The 20037-nt window shown below is 40.5% G+C and overlaps 1 protein-coding gene and 1 non-coding gene across 2 annotated transcripts; both read left to right on the top strand.

Moving 5' to 3' along the window:
* Positions 1–1234: 1234 nt before the first annotated feature.
* Positions 1235–15868, top strand: GPR37 (G protein-coupled receptor 37). The gene is made up of 2 exons (XM_068550105.1): positions 1235–2260; positions 15050–15868. Exons 1-2 carry the CDS (start codon positions 1235–1237, stop codon positions 15866–15868), a joined length of 1845 nt encoding a protein of 614 aa, XP_068406206.1.
* Positions 15869–19385: 3517 nt separating this feature from the next.
* On the top strand, positions 19386–19532 carry LOC137768948 (U4 spliceosomal RNA). The gene has a single exon (XR_011074868.1). It is a non-coding gene; the product is annotated as a U4 spliceosomal RNA (small nuclear RNA).
* Positions 19533–20037: the final 505 nt, after the last annotated feature.

Genomic DNA, 20037 nt, shown 5'->3' with positions numbered 1-20037 from the left:
GAGGACCCAGGCCTGGAAGCGAACGCACGGATCTCTCCCCACAACCCGGCTCTGGGACCGGTCAAGCTGGTTCAGACATCTGGGGAATTAACATGTCCCGCCCATCCCTAACCTCGAGCCGCGCAGGCTCCGCGCCTCCGCCCTTGTTCCCTCGCCGCTTCCAGCTCCTACGCGTGGAAGCCGCTACAAAGGGCTTGAATGAAACGTGTGTGGGTTTAGTGACCTCGTAAGCCACCAGGGGATCCCGTCTCCCCACAAACCAGCGCACCTCTCGCAGGAGGCTGAGGGGGAGGAGGAGAGGAGCGGAGCGCGGGGTTTCGCGGGCGCGCGCTGCGGCTGGAGCGGCGGCGAGGGGCTTCCTGGCCATGCACCGCCTCGCCCGCGGCGGTTCCGGGCGCCACACTCTCCGCCCGGGCTGCGCCCGCTGTCGCCGCCACAAGCTCCTGCGGCCGCCGGCACTGTCCACCGAGGAGCAGAGCTAGCCCTCCCCATCACCGACTCCCTTCTCCGCGGAGACGCGCCGCCCGGCAGCCCACGCCGCCCCCTGGTCAACTTTGAGCAAGAGGACAAACAACTTTGGCCGTGGCCGCGGGCTTCGCATCCCGCTTCTCCTGGTCCGCAGGAGCCTCGCGAGTCGCTGGGGTTAGGTGGGGCGAGAGTTTCCCCGGCGCGTCTGCGCGGCGTCTGGCCGTGGGCAACCTGTTTCCAGCAAGCGGGAGCGGGAGTGTGGCTGCTAGTCATCTGAAGGTGGGGAGCTCGTTTTTCTTTCCCTTGAAGCGCCCTCGTCTTGCTGGCTGGATAAAGCTATATCGAAAGCGTGTAAATAGGCAGAGCAACTGTTAACAGGAAGGCAACCGCCCCAAAGGCAGGGAGGAGCGTGGGGCTTCGTCCGGGCTTCTCCCAGTCGCAACATTAATCAACAGTCAGGCGTTGGTTGCAAGTTTTCAAGGTCAGCCACCGGCAGCAGCGATTCCCTCTCTGAATCTTGGGGATACGCAGCCCTCGGGTTGGCTTTGGCTGAGAAATGCACAGGACACCAAACGAGGAAGGATTGTAGAGGGGAAGGGCTGTGACCCCCCAAGACCCATCCCCCCAACCTCCCCCTAATCTCCCGTCCCCCGCTGCAGGGGCGGGGGTTAGTATGTGACATGTGTCTAACTCTCAGCGGCAACTTTGGCAGCAGGTGTCGGTCCTAAGCAGGAGCCGCCGTTGCCGGGTGCGCCCTCGCCCAGCCATGCGGGCCGCGGGCGCGCCTCTCGCCCGCACCTCGCGGCTGCTGCTTCTGCTACTGCTGGAGGTTTCCGCTTCTCCTGTCCTCGGGTCCGCCCCTGCGCCCGGGAACGAAAATTGTCTGGGGGAAAGCTGTTCACCTACACTGATCCAGCGTCGCAGCAGGGACGCTTGGGGACCGGGAAATTCTGCAGGAGACCTTCTGCCAACCCGTGCGCCCAGGGAGGAGGAGCAGGAGGCAGCGGTGCGCTTGGAGCCTTCATGGGACCCACCCGCGGCCCGCGGCGGTGACCCAGGTGCGGGCGGAGGGGCGGAGGCGTCGGCAGCGGAGCCCTCGGGACCTCCAGCCAGACCACCTGGCGCCTGGAGGTGGAAAGGTGCCCGGGGTCAGAAGCCCCCGGGTACTTTGGGGAGAGGGAACCCCACGGCTCTCCAACTCTTCCTTCACACCTCAGAGGAGAAGGAGAAGGGTCCCAGAGGCGCTGGCATTTCTGGGCGCAGTCAGGAGCAGAGTGTGAGGAAGGAACCCGGAGCCAGCGACCTTTATTACTGGCCAAGGAGAGCCGGGAAACTCCAGGGTTCCCACCACGACCCCCAACCCAAGACGGTCAATGGACCGTCGGGGCACGAAGGGCGGACGATTGCACCCCCTGGCAGGGCGCTGGCTCTGAATGGGTCCTCCCTTGAAGGAGTTCACGAACGCGGGGGTCCTCGGCGGGGGAACAGCACGAACCCGCGCTTGCGACTGAAGAACCCTTTCTACCCACTGACCCAGGAGTCATACGGAGCCTATGCGGTCATGTGTTTGTCGGTGGTGATCTTCGGGACCGGCATCATAGGCAACCTGGCGGTGATGTGCATCGTGTGTCACAACTACTACATGCGGAGCATCTCTAACTCCCTCTTGGCCAACCTGGCCTTCTGGGACTTTCTCATCATCTTCTTCTGCCTTCCGCTCGTCATCTTTCACGAGCTGACCAAGAAGTGGCTGCTGGAGGACTTCTCCTGCAAGGTCGTGCCCTATGTAGAGGTAATGCCTTCCAGGGGGTCTCAAGCTACGGGCTTTATTCACTTCCGGGATTTATAGCATCAGACCAGCTGCTCCACGCACCTACCTGGCTGCTGAAGCCCTTCACTTTTTCTCAGGGTCCCTCCCTCATTTCTCTTGCCAATCATTTATAGACATTGGTATTTACATACTGGGCACAGGGGCGGACCTGAGCAGCTTTGTCCACTCACTTTCAAACTCATCTGCTCCTGGATTGGGAAATAATTATGATCTCATAATGTATAGAATTGTTTAGATTTTAAATTTATCTCTCTGAATTATGGTTTTATACATATAGATTTCTGATTTGGAGACTATCAGAGATTCTAGAGTTAGTAAGTAGCCAGTCCATGACTGTCATTATTAGAACCTAGCAAGAAAAAAAACCCTGCCTCACTTATCTACTAGGTTTCTAGTGCTCCAATATGATTTCTTCCCCAAGGATATTATCACATTTCTTCTTAAATATCAAAATTGGAGTAATATTTTATTTAACAAAAGAAATCTGCTTTTCTTTGTTTGTCACTTGGCCTGGATTTATTAGTAACCTCCCAAGTTAGTTTGTCTGGCTGTCTGCCATGCTATCCCACCTAAATTCGTATGTCATTTCTGTTTCTCTTTTTTTCCTTCTCAATTTTGTAACCATTTTATTTATTTTGTATGAATGAGCTTAAGCAAAAATAACACTTTGTACATCATGGCACAGAATTTATTTAACATTCTCAAAGTATATAGTATATATTTGTCGTTTGTTAGAGTATAAGGGATTGGCTATTTTTCCAAGACTAGACAATTTCTTAAGAAGAAGGGGACACATAATAGGTTCCGAACTTTGGAAACGAAAATCTTTGAGTAAAATTTGACTGTTAACATCCTACAGCTAGTGTCCTTAACCGTTATTATGGTAGTTGGAATTTGCTCTTTAAATGGCATTTTTTTTAAACACCAGCTCTTGGAAGGAGCCCAAGTGCTTTGTTGCCAGTTGTGTTTTTAGCCAGCTGGCCCTTGATTTACTCCATTCACACTGCCCATTTCATTTATGGAAGCAGAAGAAGGGAAACTGTAAATATTCCAGAGCCCCTTATCCTGTCTGGCACCAGGGCCAGTGACACTATGTTCAACATTGTTCCAGGGCCTAATGCTAGGGGACAAGTAAACAGAAAACCATACCTACTTAAAAGGGCCAAGGCAAGAGACTGTAAATAAGACCCTCTGTTATCCTGGCAGGAATCAGATGCAGGATCATTCCATGCTTGCTAAATCAGCTGTTGCTACTTTACCAAGATCTAGGATTTCTCTTGTTGCCAAGCTCCAAGTAGCTCTGAAACATTGAAATACTTGGTAGACAGCTCATTTTTGAATTGCAGAGAAGGAAGTGAAATTTATGGAAGAGAATATGTGTCCACCAATTGCCTTTTCAAGGTCAGTTTCAATTTAAGATTTCTCTGATTGTTTGAATAATGCAGAAGAAATTGACATATGCAAAAAAGAGACAAAAGTAAACTATAAAGTGAATAGGAGAGTTACCTCCAATAAGAGGGAAGCATACTGGCTTGTTTTAAATGTACTGGACAGGATGAAATCATTATACCTTAGAGGGAAAAGCAATAAAAAGGACAGAAAAAAGAAACTGGGGAAAGAAAAAAAAATTACCAAAGTTCTTGAAAAACAACTTTAAAAGAAAAGAATCCCATTCAATGTCAGAAAAGAATATACAAACTTCGGCTAGTTTAATGAGACCTATGAGTTTTGAGTGATGGTATTTATCATGTATGTGTTTTAATTTTCTTTCTCTCTAATTCTGAGGATTTTAAAAAATGTATACTTTCATCTGTATTTCATTTTTAAATTTAATTCTCAGCTCCTTAAGAAAAACAATTATTATTTTTTGCTCTCTATTTCCCCCCTTCTTCATAGCCCTTTTCTATTTTTTAATTATTGGTACTAGGCTCTTTTTTCCCCTGGAAAAGCAAAGGCTTGGAGAAAAAGATTCACTCATTTTTTTTTCTTGAAAATTAAACTATAATGTACATTTTTACTGTTAGAATAATGAATAAAAACCTTAAGATTTAGTGTTTCTATATTCATACCTAATCCTAGTCTTCTGAAATAATTCTGTAATGTTTCATCATACTCAGTGAAAATGATGATCAGACAGTAGTATCAGCTCCATACTTCCTGATTATGAGGACAAGAAATACAATCCAAATCTCAGAATAAAGCATTTCTGCTTCCAGGAGGCACTGCTGTTTTCACAGAAGTAAGAGGAATCTAATGCCTATTCCATGTTGGGTTTCTGAAAAAAACCAGATGCTAATGTGGAGATCTGCTTCAGAAGTTTATTGGGGTGTGAGCTCAGGTTCAACACCTGTTAGGGAATGAAGGAAGCAGGACTGGGCAGAGAGGGACGTTGAACTGTGATGCAGATGCCACAGAGACCTCAGCTGACACCACAGGGAGCTCAGGCCTGGGGTGGTCCTAGAGGGAGGTCCTGAATGGAGGCAAGACGGCCCAGCCTTTATAGCCCCTAACAGACCAGTCATTGGATGCAAGTTGCTCCCAGGAAGGGGGCATAACCTTGAGCTGGGTGGATCTCTTTGGTTAAGGGCAATTCCTAGAGAGGGATGCAGCTAAGAGCCATCAACCACCCATAGTCCCAGCAGCTGGGGGAGATCAGCATTTCATTCCTAAAGGACTTTTGGGAAGAAGCAATCTGGGTGGGGAACCATAGCAGCCACTACAGTGGCTTTTGAATTACCACGTTAAATTAGAACCAGATGGCATTCTAACCCAACCCCTTCATTCTAAAGATGACACATGACACTCAGAAAAGAGAAATGACCATCCTACGTATACATATTTAGTCAATGGCAACCAGACCCTTGTTCTCAACACTTGATGTTGATATTTGTTTAGTAGGCAAACATCTATGAGGCAAAACAGTGTCCAGTGAGTGTTTTCTTTTTCTTTCTGCTCCTTGGCATCTTTTAAAAAGATTTTTGTATCCAACAGACAGGAAAACTAATAAGCCCCGTTAACATCATTTGTTATATGATGAAATTTGTAGCTCTTTATATTCTTAAATTTCATCGTTTCCCATAGATTCCATAGTTGGTAGCTCATTAAATTTTAAAAAATTGCAATAATCTGAGACAATGGCATTTTTTCATGTGCCAAACATGATTATTTTGATAATCAAATAAAGATACATAGGTTATATTTTATGTTCTTAAAAATCACAAAGTGTTCTAGATTGGGGAGGACATTACAAATCTTCTTGAAAACTTTCTCCCTGATTTGCCCTCATTCCAAATCTTTTTCTTCTTGACCACAAGACTTCTGAAAATTACTTGACATTTTATCTCCTTTATTATCTAGGTTTTGCCTTTTCTTTACTTTCTAGTCTCTTGTATTTATTTTACTTGTTGGACATTCTTTTCTTCCCACCACACACCTTCTTATTGATTTATAATGTATGATTTACCATTTTTCTAGTAGTCTTTTTTGCCTTTTTCAATGTTTTTATTTTTAAATTTTTCTTAGTTACTTAAAAACTTTAACCACGATTAATTTTTATTGATCTTTACAATTTTTCTCTCCCATCTTCTCCTTTGCCTTCTTTTCCTTCTCTAGCACAGTTCTTTTTTCTACAGCTTGAGTATTAGCATAATCTTAAGGAGGAAGTAGAATTTGGGGGAGAGTTGGGTTTGTGTAGAAAAATAGGTGTTTCTTCAGCAGAAATTATAGGTCTTTGCAATTCGCGTTCAACTCTTCTTTTTATTTCAATTTGTTGACCAAAGCTTAAGGAGAACACCCAGCTTCCAGAGTCTATCTCTAGAAAGGGAGGTTTATTATAATACTGCTACGAGTGAGAAACATAGTAGGAACATTTGTAGTTGATAATTTCTCTCTTTCTGTTCCAGGATTATGATGTCTCTGTGGCCTAGTGATAAGTCCCATAAAGCAGATGGAATGGTAGGAAAGGGGGATAGGAGAGAAGGAAATCTGGGTGGATGGTGGCCATCCTAACAGCCACGTCATTTTAAACTGGTTTGTCAGAGAGTCACCAGAAAAAACTATACTCAAAGCAATAGCTGTATGTAGAGAGAGAGCATGTAGATGTGGGTTGGATATGGAGGTCTGGGTGTAGATTGCAGTAGTAGAATGGCAGAGGAGTTCCCTACCACACCATTCTCGTAGGGATCTAAAAAATGGTTAAAGCCAAATAACTCAGGCATCGAATGTGGCTACTAGAACAGCTCTCTGCTAATTATTTGATGAAAGCCAACCAGAGTCAGTGTATCACGTGATCCAGATCCACTGCTAACTATTTATTTCCATTTGGATGTTAATTGGACATTTTGAGTAATATAGACAGCTCCTTAGTTTAAAGAACTCACACCTTCATGGTGAGTGGTAGGGAAGGAAGAAGGCTTCAAATAGTTCTAAGTTAACCCCAGATCTAACTGTACTTTTATTTTCCTGGGATACAAGATTCCTGCATGAGGGTGGGGGGTGGATAAAGGGAATGCATCTCACCAGGGCCTCTGGACCAGGGATGATTTGTGAAAGGTCTAGAATCTTTCGTGATGAAAAAAGCCGGATTCTCCAATGGCTTTAGAAATACTGGTTTTAAACTGAGTGAGCAAATGACTTTTTCATAGTCTTAGATTGTAGCTGGCACTGACAGATACGAAAAGAAGGGTACTGAAGCTGAAGATGATATTGCTATACAGTTTTGTGAGTCTACACAGATTTCCCTAAAACTCCTAGATTCAAGTACTAGCACATTGATCACGGCAGACAGTAAATTTGCTTGAGGGGTGGATTAGCCATTGGGTATTCTGATAGACTTTTAAGTGGAAACACAGTTTTGTGAGCCACTTGAAAGTTGCTAATAATACTATCAGGGAAAATAGACACACTGTGTGAGAATGGTGCTTAACAAATATTGTATGACTTCCTATTAATCCCTTTATAATAATTTTCACATTCCCATGCAAGTGACAGTATTTGGCTGATAACTCCAGCAGAAAACAAAAAAAGTATAAAGTGTGCTCCTATGTATAACTCCATTCATGAACAGTGTACGGTGAAGTTTACTGAGTTTGGGTTCCACGTAAGAAATAAAAGCTTTATGATATTCAAATGTGAAATTCAAATAATTTCCTTGACTATTGATTGTAATAAGAATGTCATCCTTTTTTAAAGCTTGCCAATGAAGTATAAACAGGAGCATGGATTTTTCTTTACTTGCCTTCTAGAGATATTAGTTGGCATTCAGCTTTTAAGGATTATACACAAAACAGCAGCACCCAATAACTGATTAAAGAACAGCTTGTATAATTCATTATTTTCTATAGTTCTTTTCCATAGATGTCATCATTCATTCATTTATATACTATCCATTCATTCATTAAACATTTATTGGGCTTTTCTGCTATGCTAGATACTATGTTAGGAGGGAACAGGAGTGGAAGAAGAAGGGAAAGAGAGGAAAAAGTTTCCAAAGATGAGTAACATAGATATGATACTGCTATTATAGACAGGTGAAATCATGTGCTACAGTGTGATGAATACTATAAAATAGGCTTAAACAAGGTATTATGGAAGTTCAGGCATGCTCTGGAATGGGTCAGCTCACGTTTATACTTAGTTATGACCAAAGATGGAGAAATTCAAGTGAAAACTATGTTCCCTCTCATTCTTTTTCAAGCATAGTCTTACGCTTAGTTTTCATAAATGCATACAGCCTAGAGCCATGGTGAAAAGTTACAACTATGAAAGTCTTTTAATTCTTGTTTTCTCAGTTCTTCCTGGGATAGGAGGTCTATAAGACAATTGGGCAGATGGGACAGTCTTAGAAATTTCATTTAGAATACAGAATTATTCTAAATATTATTAAATATTAAATTATTATTTAGAATACACTGCCTGAGATAACCATTTCTGCTTTAGAATTAGTCGTCCTTATTAGCCATAAGGACATTAAGTAAATCAAATTTTTTAAAGTTTATTTAAATGAATTGTTTAATTAGCAATGTAATAACAGTACATTAAATTGAGTCCTTTTCTTCTGAAAATCTCTAAAACGTACCTCTCGTTTGATTTGACCTTAGAGAACATAGGAAGAAAGGCTGACTTTAGACCCTATTATAGAGTCGGGGAAAGGGAAGCATAAAGAATGGACCTTCCTGAGAACCGGATTAATTTCTCAAGCCCACAGTCAAAGTGAGGACGTATCCTCAGTTCCTGAGGGCTGCCAGTGTATCTGGTTATATCAACAAAATATCTCTCAAGAGTGAAAAAGAAGCAAATATTTCCACAGAAGCAAAATAGATCTGAGCTTATGAGTGTACCCAAGGCTGAGGAAGTAAGGGTCTACCTTGCCCTTCACCCTTGTACTGCATGGGCCTTGAGAGAGTGATCCCACCTTTAATAGCTCTTCCTACGTGCTGCAACTAGGTTTAACAGTGTCCCATTGGAAGCACAGGGACCTGAGTCTGGGATGTGGACTGTGTGGGGAGAGGGTGGGCAGACAGCTATGCAGGGAGGTTTGTCTCTGGCACTGCATTTCTGTGTCCATCCTCCAGGGATCCTCTGTCTTTTTTTTTTTTTTAACCACAAATTGACCTGCCAAGGTCCCATAATTAACTCAACCTTGTTGCCAAGACTAACTCATAAGTATCCTTATGAGAATGGTATTCTTTGAGCCAGAAGAGATGATCTCACCTAAAATTTCAAGGTTGAGTGGAGAATGGAATTGCTACAACCTCAAATATGGGCCCTTTCTATTTGCAAAGTAGGTACAGATACTTTCCACAAAACCTCCAGAAGAACCGGATATCATCACAATTCCAGACTTATTCTTGAGACAGAATACTTTCAGTTTGTGAATTTATGATGGTTTTCAGTGTGCTCTGTCAGCACACTTGAATGGTTGATAGCGTGAATGATGCCAAGGTCACTGATTTTGATCCTAGCCTAGAATGAGTCATTTCAATTAGGTCTATGACTGTACTCAGGGCTGCCATTTTTTTATTCCCTTCTCGTCACTCCCTGCCTTCAGGGAACTTTCCTCCTACCTTTACTGTCTTCTCCTTGGTTCAGATTTCTCTTATATAGGAAAAGCATCTGTTAACTAATTCACAGTAAGATGTGAAATTTAGAGATACATGCCTTTTAAAGAGGAATGAATAAAGAAAGGGTACTTCCTTAACCTACTACCAACAATGGAATTTTGGTTAAGAACAGAGAAATTTTGTCTTAAAATGTGGTTTCTCATAATTACCCAAGCACAAATGGATGAGGCCAACTCTGATTTTGTCTTTAGTTTAGGTTCACCATCATGCAAATCAATTTCATTAGTCACAAGAAAAAAATAGGTGAAAATTTGTTACTGCTCTTTGGAAACTTGTCAGAACCCTTAGGTGAAAAACAGAAATTCCAGTTCATTTTAAGATTGATTAGAAACATCATAATAATATCAACGGTTGAAATGTGGACTTTGAGCTTGTGGGAAATATTACATTTTGAAATGAATTTCTAATTATTGAGAATAAATATGGAATATATAAATGCTTTAAGACCTCTTGATTCCAATAGATGGCTTCCATTTTAGGACAAATGATGTTAATCTTGCTTCATTTGCATTTTTGCACTAATGAGCATTGGCATATTTATAATTAAATTATAACATTTTAGATAAGTTGTAGTAAAATGATTATTTTTTTTTAACTGAAAAGGAATGTACTTCTACAGAAGTCAGAAGTTGTCATTGGTAGGAATGTCAAGGTGGGACTATAAAGGTAAAGAAAGATTTATAGGGTCAAGACAAATTTTAGGATGATATACTGGCTTTTAAATAGTCTCCATTGTTTTTTAAATAAGTAAGAGCATGTTATCAAGTTTAAAAAAAAAGGGAGGAAAGTTGAAAATGAGGCAATAATGACAGTTGATATCTTCACTGGAAATCACATATAGATGAAATAGCCTGGATATAATAGAAATAGATACATATTTATGATATGTGACTGTATCAGCTTAAATCTCAGTGATACTGATAAAGGTAAGAAACCTTCTTTTCAACGGTGGAAGAGTGGCCATGAAGGGCTCTGTTTCATTTCAGAGATGTGTATGTCCTTGTGAGGGTTGAGACAAATCTCTCCTACTCTATATTTTGGTTTGGAAACACTAATGCAAGTGTGATGATTTGCATGCACTCTGAAATGAAGACCTTTTGATAAAGGCCATCTCATTCGCAGCAGTCTGATAAACAGGGGCTCTGAGAAACATGCTGTCTCCACTGTTGCTCAAAGAAGTGTCTCTGGTGGGGAAGTTGCCCTGAAGTGTTGCAAGGATAAGGATTATGGAAAATGCAAGAGGAAGCCAGGGCACACAAGCTCAAGCCATTTAGAGTTTCAAAGGAAACTCTACCCTGTGCTCCTCGTGCTTTTTTCCTGACCGATTGTTAGGTCTCTAACCATGGACTTATAATAGGTTATCATTCATGGCTCAAATGAATGGGTTTTGTTAACAATAACGCCCTTGTTTCGAGAGTTACTTGTATACAAAGGACAGCACATAAATAGATGCACTTAAACATCTTTTTGAGGTAAAATATAAGTTAGGCTAGAGTAAGTTGTCATGACTTCGGTTAGAAATTTTCCTGTTTTATAAAAATCAGTGTATTCCAGCCGCTTCACTGTACTTAAGCATGTAGATTTGATTTCATATGAAAGAATTTTTGCTTGGAAGTACATTGGTCTTTTCTTTCCCCATCAGTGTTATCACTGATGTAGATCAGAGGGTTTAGCAAAAGACACTGTTTATTTGGTATGAGTTGTACCTTCATAGCTTAACCTCATTCATAAAGGTTTCATATTTGTCTGTCTGCAGTAAGCTTCTGAGAAATGGAGCAATAGCTAAAACAGGAGTTCCATAGATGACTGTTTTTCTTTCTTTTTTTTTCGGTCGCGCCATGCGGCATGCGGGATCTTAGTTTCCTGACTAGGGATCGAACCAATGCCCCCTGCATTGGGAGCGTGGAGTCTTAACCACTGGACTGCCAGGGACGTCCCGACTGTTCTTCATAAAGTATCCACGTGCTCTTTCTTCACCTCATTTTGAATGAACTTAATATAGTACTAGGTAAAGATGGTGGCCAGGATTTCCTCAAGGCTGGATGTTTGTATTGAGTTAGCACCTTGAGCAGTGAGGAGAACATTTTGACACTGGAGCTGCCTCTTTCCCACGTGAGTGTCTCCACTTGCCCTGTGCCTGTCCAGTGCCTTGAAGCAACGCTGCAGGTGACCACAGGTGACCACAGCTGCCCACAGCCTTACCACTCTGGATGTTGACTGGACAGGGGCTGAAGTAGCTTTACTGTTGTTATTCCAGGACACAAAGAAGAGCAGAATATTGCTGTTGGAAGAAAAGATTTTAGATTTTGTTTAGATTTTGTTTTAGATTTTGTTTATTTTGTTTATTTCAATTCTCTAGTGTCTGTATTTTGATGCCAATCCCCTCAAAATTCTCAGTACCTTATTTTCCCCACTAGTTAAAGATTTCTGCTTCCAGCTTTTCTCTGATCTTGATTCTCACAATTAATAGTCTTGTCTATTCAAAGTGTTTACAGTTCTGCTTTTGTTGATGTTCATTATTCCTTCCATTGCAGTTTAATTAATAACAGATTGCATCTCACTCATTCCAGCTCTCAGAATATTGCTTCAAAGAACTACCCATCTAAGCTAATGCTTAACTGCTTTACTCCCAAGAGCATATTTCCTAGTGATATTGAATTTTAGCAATCAGATATGGTCATTAAATGCAGAAGATCCAGCCTTCATGATACAGTTTTATAACTGTATATAATCGCACCATGCATCTTGGTAGAATTTCTAATGAGCTGTATGTAAACAAGTACATTTAAAAATTGTGATAGAAATCTTTTCATGTTACCCCAGCATTTAGCATTCTAATTACATGGATAGATTCCATATCTGAGTAGGCAGAAATTAGCCCACCACCCATTGTCCAGATGATTTTTATCAATTAATTTCTGAGGCATGCAGTTAAGCCTTTACAAAGGTTTACAGTCTCCTGTAAATAATTTGGGAAAGTACTGAACTGGGACCTTGTACCCTTTTTGCTCTTTCACATCATAAAATCAAGTGTATAAGTGAATTTACAGAAAAATATCTGGAGTAATGACACTGCAGGCAGTGGCGGCAGGAGGGAGTAGCTATGTGGGACTGGCATTTGGGCTGTAGTTGCTGTTGGCAACTGCGCAGTAAGTGCTATCTGCATTTGGGGCGGTGTTTGCCTCAGCGGTTCCTTTAACAACTCTCTCTGTAGCTCTTGTGACCTTCCTGGACAGTTCGCCCCCTTTCAGCTGGATCCTAATTGCAGAGGATCCTATCAGAGAGAAGTACAATTTGAAAATAGGAAGCTGGACACAGGAGCTTCCTGAAATTTGTGTATGACAACTGGGAAGGTTCCCTCAATCCATGATTCGTCAAATATGTTTGAGGTCCTCAGTACTGAAGCTCTTGGGAGTATGGCTGAAGAACTGAGCGTCTTCAAATAAGATACAGTGTAGAAGGCTTCCTGAGCGAAAAATTGAGGCACATCTTACTCTTGCTTAAAATTTGTCCCGTTTTTTTTTTTTTAAATCTTGTGAGATGAATTATACAGAAGCTAGAACCCCCCCACCCCCTTTTTTTTTTTTTTTTTGCTTTTTGAAGCAGTGAACATCTTTTAATTAAGAGTGGATGTGCAGCACCGTTTATGATATCTAAGGAGTGGTAATCTAACACACCTGTCTTGGTACCTGTCCACCCACATTCATTTGTTCTTTGCTATTACCTCTCATGAAATGCTTTGTAACAGACTTGGAGATAGGTATGCAAATGCTAGCTCCTGTGATAATTGGTCCAGATTTTAAATCTCTAGATTTAAAATTAAAGAGGTTAGTCGGGGAGAAGACGCTATCTCCTGTGTGTTGTGCGTTCTTTGTAAGGAATGATAGAAAATTACCAAGCACATAGATGTTCTGAGCCTCTAAGAGATTGCTTCTCTTCAGAGTCTCGTATTTTCAAATCACCAAGCTGTCCTTTTAACAGAAGTGTTATTCATAATTTAAAAAGAATGCACAGCATAAACTTTTGTAGCTTTGTATTTGTGGACTGACTCAGGATACAGAGTGACAAGGAAACATGCACAAGATTTGCCTCAGTGAAGACAGTGCAGAAAGCCTTGCTGAGGATTTGTGTACATTTGATGGCACGAGAATTTTTTTGGTTTTGGTTTACAGTCTTATAGAGAGATGAATCAAAACATTTGAAAAGCTAATATATAAACTAAAACTTTCAAAAATCTGTAAAATAAAATACAGCAATTTCCCAATAATACTGTTCAATGCAGACCTTTAGAAAATGGCACATCCTTGTCAGATCTGCATTCAAACTATGACATTAAAAAAATTACTGACATTAAAACAAAATCTGATTTTAAGACAGTTGCACAGTGTGGACTTCAATTTTAGAATTATTTTGAGTCTCTAGCAGAGATGCAAAATATATTTCCATCAAGTCAAACAACTCACTAAGTTGAAAGTTAATTTTAAAAAGATGAATGTAGAGATGACTCTTTTTTCATGGCAGGCATATTAGATTGATGTTTCTTATACCGGTGTTTATGGGAAACTTCATGAATTTTGTAGTACAAGAACTGTGGTTATAAGTTCAACCATGACCTCTTGATTTGCCCTGATCTAGACTTTGTTGGTCATATTTTGCTTCAGTTTTGCTTTTCAAAGAGTTAACCCCTCATTACATCTCATTTTCAGACTGTCTCCACCAAGTTATGAGAATAGTCAGGACGTGGATGCAGTGTCTTTATTTCCCACACGAGAACTAGTAGACACTGACTAATGTGTAGTGTGTAAGAAGAGAGATTATTTGACATTGGAACCCTCATAGAATCCACAAGGCAAGTTGTCATCGTTCTGGGGAGAGTGACAGCTTGAATGTAGTAAATAAACAACTAATGTTTTGAGTACTAAAATTGTTAGGACAAATGGTTTTCCTTTTGTCAACATGATCCCTTCGAGTTCTAAAAATGTAGACATTAATGTATATTATATATATGTACGTATGTGTATATTTCCTTGCCCCTTTGCCAAGGCATGACTTATGCCTGTCATTCCCACTTCGTGGGCAGGGGAGAATGAATGCAGGCATTTGGGGTGTACCCCAGAGCATCCATCCACCTAGGGAACTTTCTTTTAGTCTCCTGGTTTATCTTAACCCTCATGAACATTTTACATCCTATCCATTGTCCCTGTTTAAATATATAAATAAAGACTCTATTTATTAAACATGAAGTTATTTTAATTTCCCCCCAAACAGCGGGGTAAATCTGATGCTCCCAGATGATTACTGTGTTTATCTTGTGACTTGACAACCACCTCGCCCCTCTAAGTTGACTATGACCTAGCTGATCTTCATGGCTCCTTCCAGCTTTAATATTTTTTGGCTCCATGACCCTGAACCACTATATTTCTTCTTCTTTTTTTTCTTCTAGTTTTATTTGTTGTCCTTACAATGATTCAGCTGAAGTCACCAACCCAGTTACTCATGCCTCATTCCAGGAAATCGTTTCCTTTTTTTCTTTTTTTTTCCGTACTTTTTGCCCATCTGTATTTATTGCCTAACGTTTTGATCTTTCAGAGATGACCCAGGAAAAATATATTCTGTGTTCCTCCCGCAGGCTGCTTCTCTCGGAGTTACTACATTCACCTTATGTGCTCTGTGTATAGACCGCTTCCGTGCGGCCACCAACGTCCAGATGTACTACGAAATGATAGAAAACTGTTCCTCCACAACCGCCAAACTTGCCGTTATATGGGTGGGTGCTCTCCTGTTGGCACTGCCGGAAGTGGCGCTCCGCCAGCTGAGCAAGGAGGACCCGGGCTTCAGCGGGCGCGCCCCCGCGGAACGCTGCGTCATCAAGATCTCCCCGGATCTCCCCGACACCATCTATGTTCTAGCGCTCACCTACGACAGCGCCAGACTCTGGTGGTACTTCGGCTGTTACTTCTGTTTGCCCACACTTTTCACCATCACCTGCTCTTTAGTGACTGCAAGGAAAATCCGCAAAGCCGAGAAAGCCTGTACCCGGGGGAATAAGCGGCAGATTCAGCTAGAAAGCCAGATGAACTGTACAGTCGTGGCTTTGACCATTTTATATGGATTTTGCATTATTCCTGAAAATATCTGCAACATTGTTACTGCTTACATGGCTACAGGGGTTTCCCAGCAGACAATGGACCTTCTTAATATCATCAGCCAGTTCCTTTTGTTCTTTAAGTCCTGTGTGACCCCTGTCCTACTTTTCTGTCTCTGCAAACCCTTCAGCCGGGCCTTTATGGAGTGCTGCTGCTGCTGTTGTGATGACTGCATCCAGAAGTCTTCCACGGTGACCAGTGACGACAATGACAACGAATACACCACAGAACTGGAGCTCTCACCTTTCAGTACCATACGCCGGGATATGTCCACGTTCGCGTCCGTTGGAACTCATTGCTGAAGCACAGCCTTTGGTTTGCTTAGGTTTCTTTATTTGTTTCATTTTCATATCCTGTGAAAGTTTTTACTTCGTATTTTTCCTTAGTGGGAAAACATGCAAAAAAGGAGAGAAATATTAACTACTGTAGAACTGATTTTGCAAATTAATATCTGTGCTTCGAAAAAAAAAAAGTTTATATTTAGTTATTTAAGAAGTATGAGGAGGCCAATAGTTTTAGATCATTTTATCTGGTATGGTGCTAATATTTTATTTGAAAAAAGTGACTGCACCTTAATTAATTGCTAACTTTCTTTTGTTCTTTTAAAAATATAATCACTGTATATTGATTATAGCCATGTGATTTTGTAGGCTATTTTATGTTTGAGTTGTGATCGAAAGTATATTGTATATGGTATCGTGAGGTGAGTTGTAGTTAAGAAGCATTCACAAAGTAGCACCAAATAAATTACACTTTATTCTTTAACGTCATTGTCAATCTACTTTTAACCAAGATTCAATAAATCTTTTAATTGCCTTAAATACACAATTACTGATTCTATGCACAATTCAAAATCAGCCTTATTGTTTTATAATTCTATTTTCCTTTAAGGTGGGCAATCACTATGATATAAAGACATTTTCGTAACAGTACTATTTTATATGCATGATTCATAAAACTATACTGTATGTTTAAAAAATTGTATTTTTAATATTCAGCTAGAGATATAAAATTACTTCCAAATATTTATAAAATATGAATAAATAGACAGCAGAGTAGGAAGAAACTATCTTTTTTTAAAAAAATTCACCTCTGAACTAGCATGTAGAGCTACAGGTTTTCCCATGAAGAATTATGAACAGAACCAAGGACTAAAAAGCAACCCACTTGTCATCTGATTTCATCTAAACACTGACCTTTGGAGCACCATGAATTCTGTGTGAAGCACTTTGAATTCTAATTTTTCTCCTTTTAAAAAATGAACTTGATTAAATCTGTGTGACTTAATTTCTTTAAGAAATTACAGTAGTGGAATAATAAAATATTTCTACATCTTGATTAGAACACTTGAATATTCAAATACTACCTTTAAGTTGATATTCCATAAACTCCCAACAAAAAACTAACCCTCTCCATTTGAATTATATGAACCCCTTAAGGAGTTCAAGTTAAAGCAGTTGTGTAGGATGCCTGCCATGTGGGACACATGCCTAATCAGATGGCAGAGGCAGTGACTTGAATGACACAGCGTGGTTGTAATGTTGCTGTCTCCAGAAAAATCATATAGGGGAACCCAATTTTCTGGCTGGAAACTGCCCTATGTGTTTTCTGCTTGTCAATTTCTGTACTATTCAGCTTAACTGGTACTTTCTTTCTTCCAGACTATATATAACATGTTCTTTAAATCGTTAAACTTTAGTACTAGAAAAATTAAAGGTACTTAATTCAGACCACTGGTCTTCTGCATGAAACCCAGATTAACTAAAAGACAGTGCCCAGAATATCTCCTTTTTCCCAGTCCAGTACTCTTCAAAGGGATTTTTTCCCCTACTGTCTGTATTCTAAGGGGTTTGTGGAAGAATAAAAACAAGGCACCATTGTCCTCTTACAGATCCCTGTAATAGGTCTTTGGAAAACCACTGAGGATGCCTAAATTAGCTTTTGGCTGCTGAGCAGATCAACAGTTATAATTCCACAGTGTCTCTCATGACATTTAGTCAACTTTATAGATCAGGAAACTGATTGAGCATATGGTGTAGAAAAGGTTCTGTGTTATAATCTGCGGTAAATAAAAGTAAATAGAGCTTAGTGTCGGACTTTACAAAGGCAGACAGGGGTGGGATGAGAAGAAAGGAATAAGACACATATGTAAACAATTATGATGTAAGCTGGGACCGGTTGGGAGGGTATAAAGTTCTGTGATAATTCAGGGAGAGCGCCTCAGATGGGAGGAAGTCATGAAAGGTTTTCTGGGGTACCTGGAGGGACAGACCTTCAGAAGGAGTCGATGAAAGGCAGTGTGAGAAGTGGACACTTCAGGAGGAGAGAGATTACTAAGCAGAGGAATAGAAGAAGGCATCCTGGGGTGTGACTGAAGAATAAATAAATAAATAGTCCAGTTTGGTTCCTATGCTATGTGTGAATAGAAGCCTCATGAAGAATACTGATGAAAATATGTGAGACCATATGATAAAAAGGTATGGCTTTATGTCTTTGGCATTCCAGATGCTCTGTGTTCACATGAGAAGCCCTGCCCTCCCTGTCCCCCGTACTCTCATACAGTGTGTTCATTAGCAGTGCGGCATAGCAGCTTCTGCTCCCCGCATTCATACCTGGTCCTGAACTGAAAAATGTTTTGTAGGCAGCTTGATTCCTCTGAGAAATATTTAAAATACTTCTATCAAGAAATTTTCTTCTCCGACCCTTCCCTGTCATTTTAAAACTTTTAAAAATTAGATGGACTTTTCCTGATCATCAAGGATTCTCCAAGATAACAGGTTGAGGTTTCTTCAATTCAATGATTTGAATTCATCTTGCATTTTTAAATACTCTTCAATTAACTTCTGTTGGTTTGGCTTTCTCTGTTCTCTTTCTAGGCAGCATATTCCCAGTATATCCGATTATGGTAACCTTTCTCATAAAGAAAGAGGAAGAGAAAACATTAAAAGTTTCTACAATTTCACTATCATGTTTTATGAGTGTTCTCTCCTTCTTTCTGGAGAGTAGAAAAATATATGCTATATTTTCTTTGCCCTGGTCTTTTAGTGAAAGCAATTGAGGCGTATTTACTGAACCCCAGTTTTGCTTTGCTACTTAGATTGTTAGTTTTTGAATGCAAAGCATTCAGCCTGGTGCCTACAATAGATCGGAATTACATTACTTCAGAGCTCAAAGTGATCTCAAAGTCTTCCAGTATTAATTACCCAGCTCTTTTTTTGTATGTACAAAACTGATTTTCTGAGAAGTTAACTGAGTTACCCAAGGTCACATAATTTGACCCTGGTTGAATACTGACTTATCATGAAAATTCTAAGAATAGAAGATCTCCTTTTAGGGATTATAAATAATAATTCTTTTCTACTTAATCAGTGGCTCACAGCAGTCTGTGAAATACTGTCTTGATTAGGATAACATATAGTAAGTGTTCAATAAGTACTTGCTCAATGAAAGGATAAACAAATCTTTAAATGAAAGAACACTCAGAAAACACAGTTTAGCAAAAATACAGATGGAAAACCAGGACTATGAGTTAAGAAGGTGTGACAAAAGGAAAAGTAAGAAAATATAGTTTTTTGGTAACTGTGTTCAGACCATAAAATTAGCGGTCCAGCACTAATCAAGTTATGTAAATATCTATGGCCATATACATGGTATATATATGTTCTGGACAAATTATAAAAACTGGATGCTATAATTCGCTTTTCAAACCTCTCTATCCCAAAGTTATTAAGTCCAGGTATTCTAAAAGCCACGTTAGTCCTTTGCACATTTTATTCCTTCAATCATTCACTCCATTCATTCTGTTAAACGCCTATTGCCGGCTTTGTGCTGTGGCAGCATTGTAGCCAATGAGGTTTATCTGAGGCACAGTTATTGCTAATTGAAAACACCTACATGCCAAACACTGTGCTAAATCCTAGGGACAGAATAGTGTGTGATTTAGATACAATTCAGTCTCTTTTGGAGTTTATATTATGTGCAGTGCCTACACATGAGATTATTCCCTACTCATAGATTATTCCCTATATCAAGTATTTAGTGAAAATGTGAGTAGTGCTGAGAAAGAAAAGTTCAGGAAGAAAAGTGCTCTGAGAGTTTGTTATAGGGGATCCTGACCTAATGGTAGTGTCAGAGAAAATTCCCTTGGGAAAGAGCTCAGGTAGAGGAAGGGAGTGTATTAAGGCTCTGTGTGGACGCAGACAGAGCAAGTCCAGGAACCAAGAAGGACCAAGAAGTCTGGCATGCAAAAAGCAAAGGCAAGCATAGAGCAGCATGAGACCAGAGTTGGTAGGAAACAAATTGCTGTTCATCTACAAAGGGTTTCGGTTATATATGGGTAGAGTAACTTCACTTCATCAATCTTAGACTGCCCTTCTGTGGTTCATGGGAGACTACTTATCATTGTTATTAGTAAACTGACTTCCTTTTATATTTTAATATAACAGCCTCACAATTGTTTGATTTTTTATTA

The sequence above is a fragment of the Eschrichtius robustus genome, chromosome 8 (assembly GCF_028021215.1).
Source record: "Eschrichtius robustus isolate mEscRob2 chromosome 8, mEscRob2.pri, whole genome shotgun sequence".
NCBI lineage: Eukaryota > Metazoa > Chordata > Mammalia > Artiodactyla > Eschrichtiidae > Eschrichtius > Eschrichtius robustus.
This window is presented reverse-complemented; position numbering and strand designations above follow the sequence as displayed.

Excerpts from the sequence above, each read along its gene's own strand:
- GPR37 (XM_068550105.1), top strand. The coding sequence starts at position 1,235 with ATGCGGGCCGCGGGCGCGCCTCTCGCCCGCACCTCGCGGCTGCTGCTT. Across the intron at positions 2,261-15,049 it reads AGGTCGTGCCCTATGTAGAG|GCTGCTTCTCTCGGAGTTAC; the intron begins GTAATGCCTTCC and ends TTCCTCCCGCAG.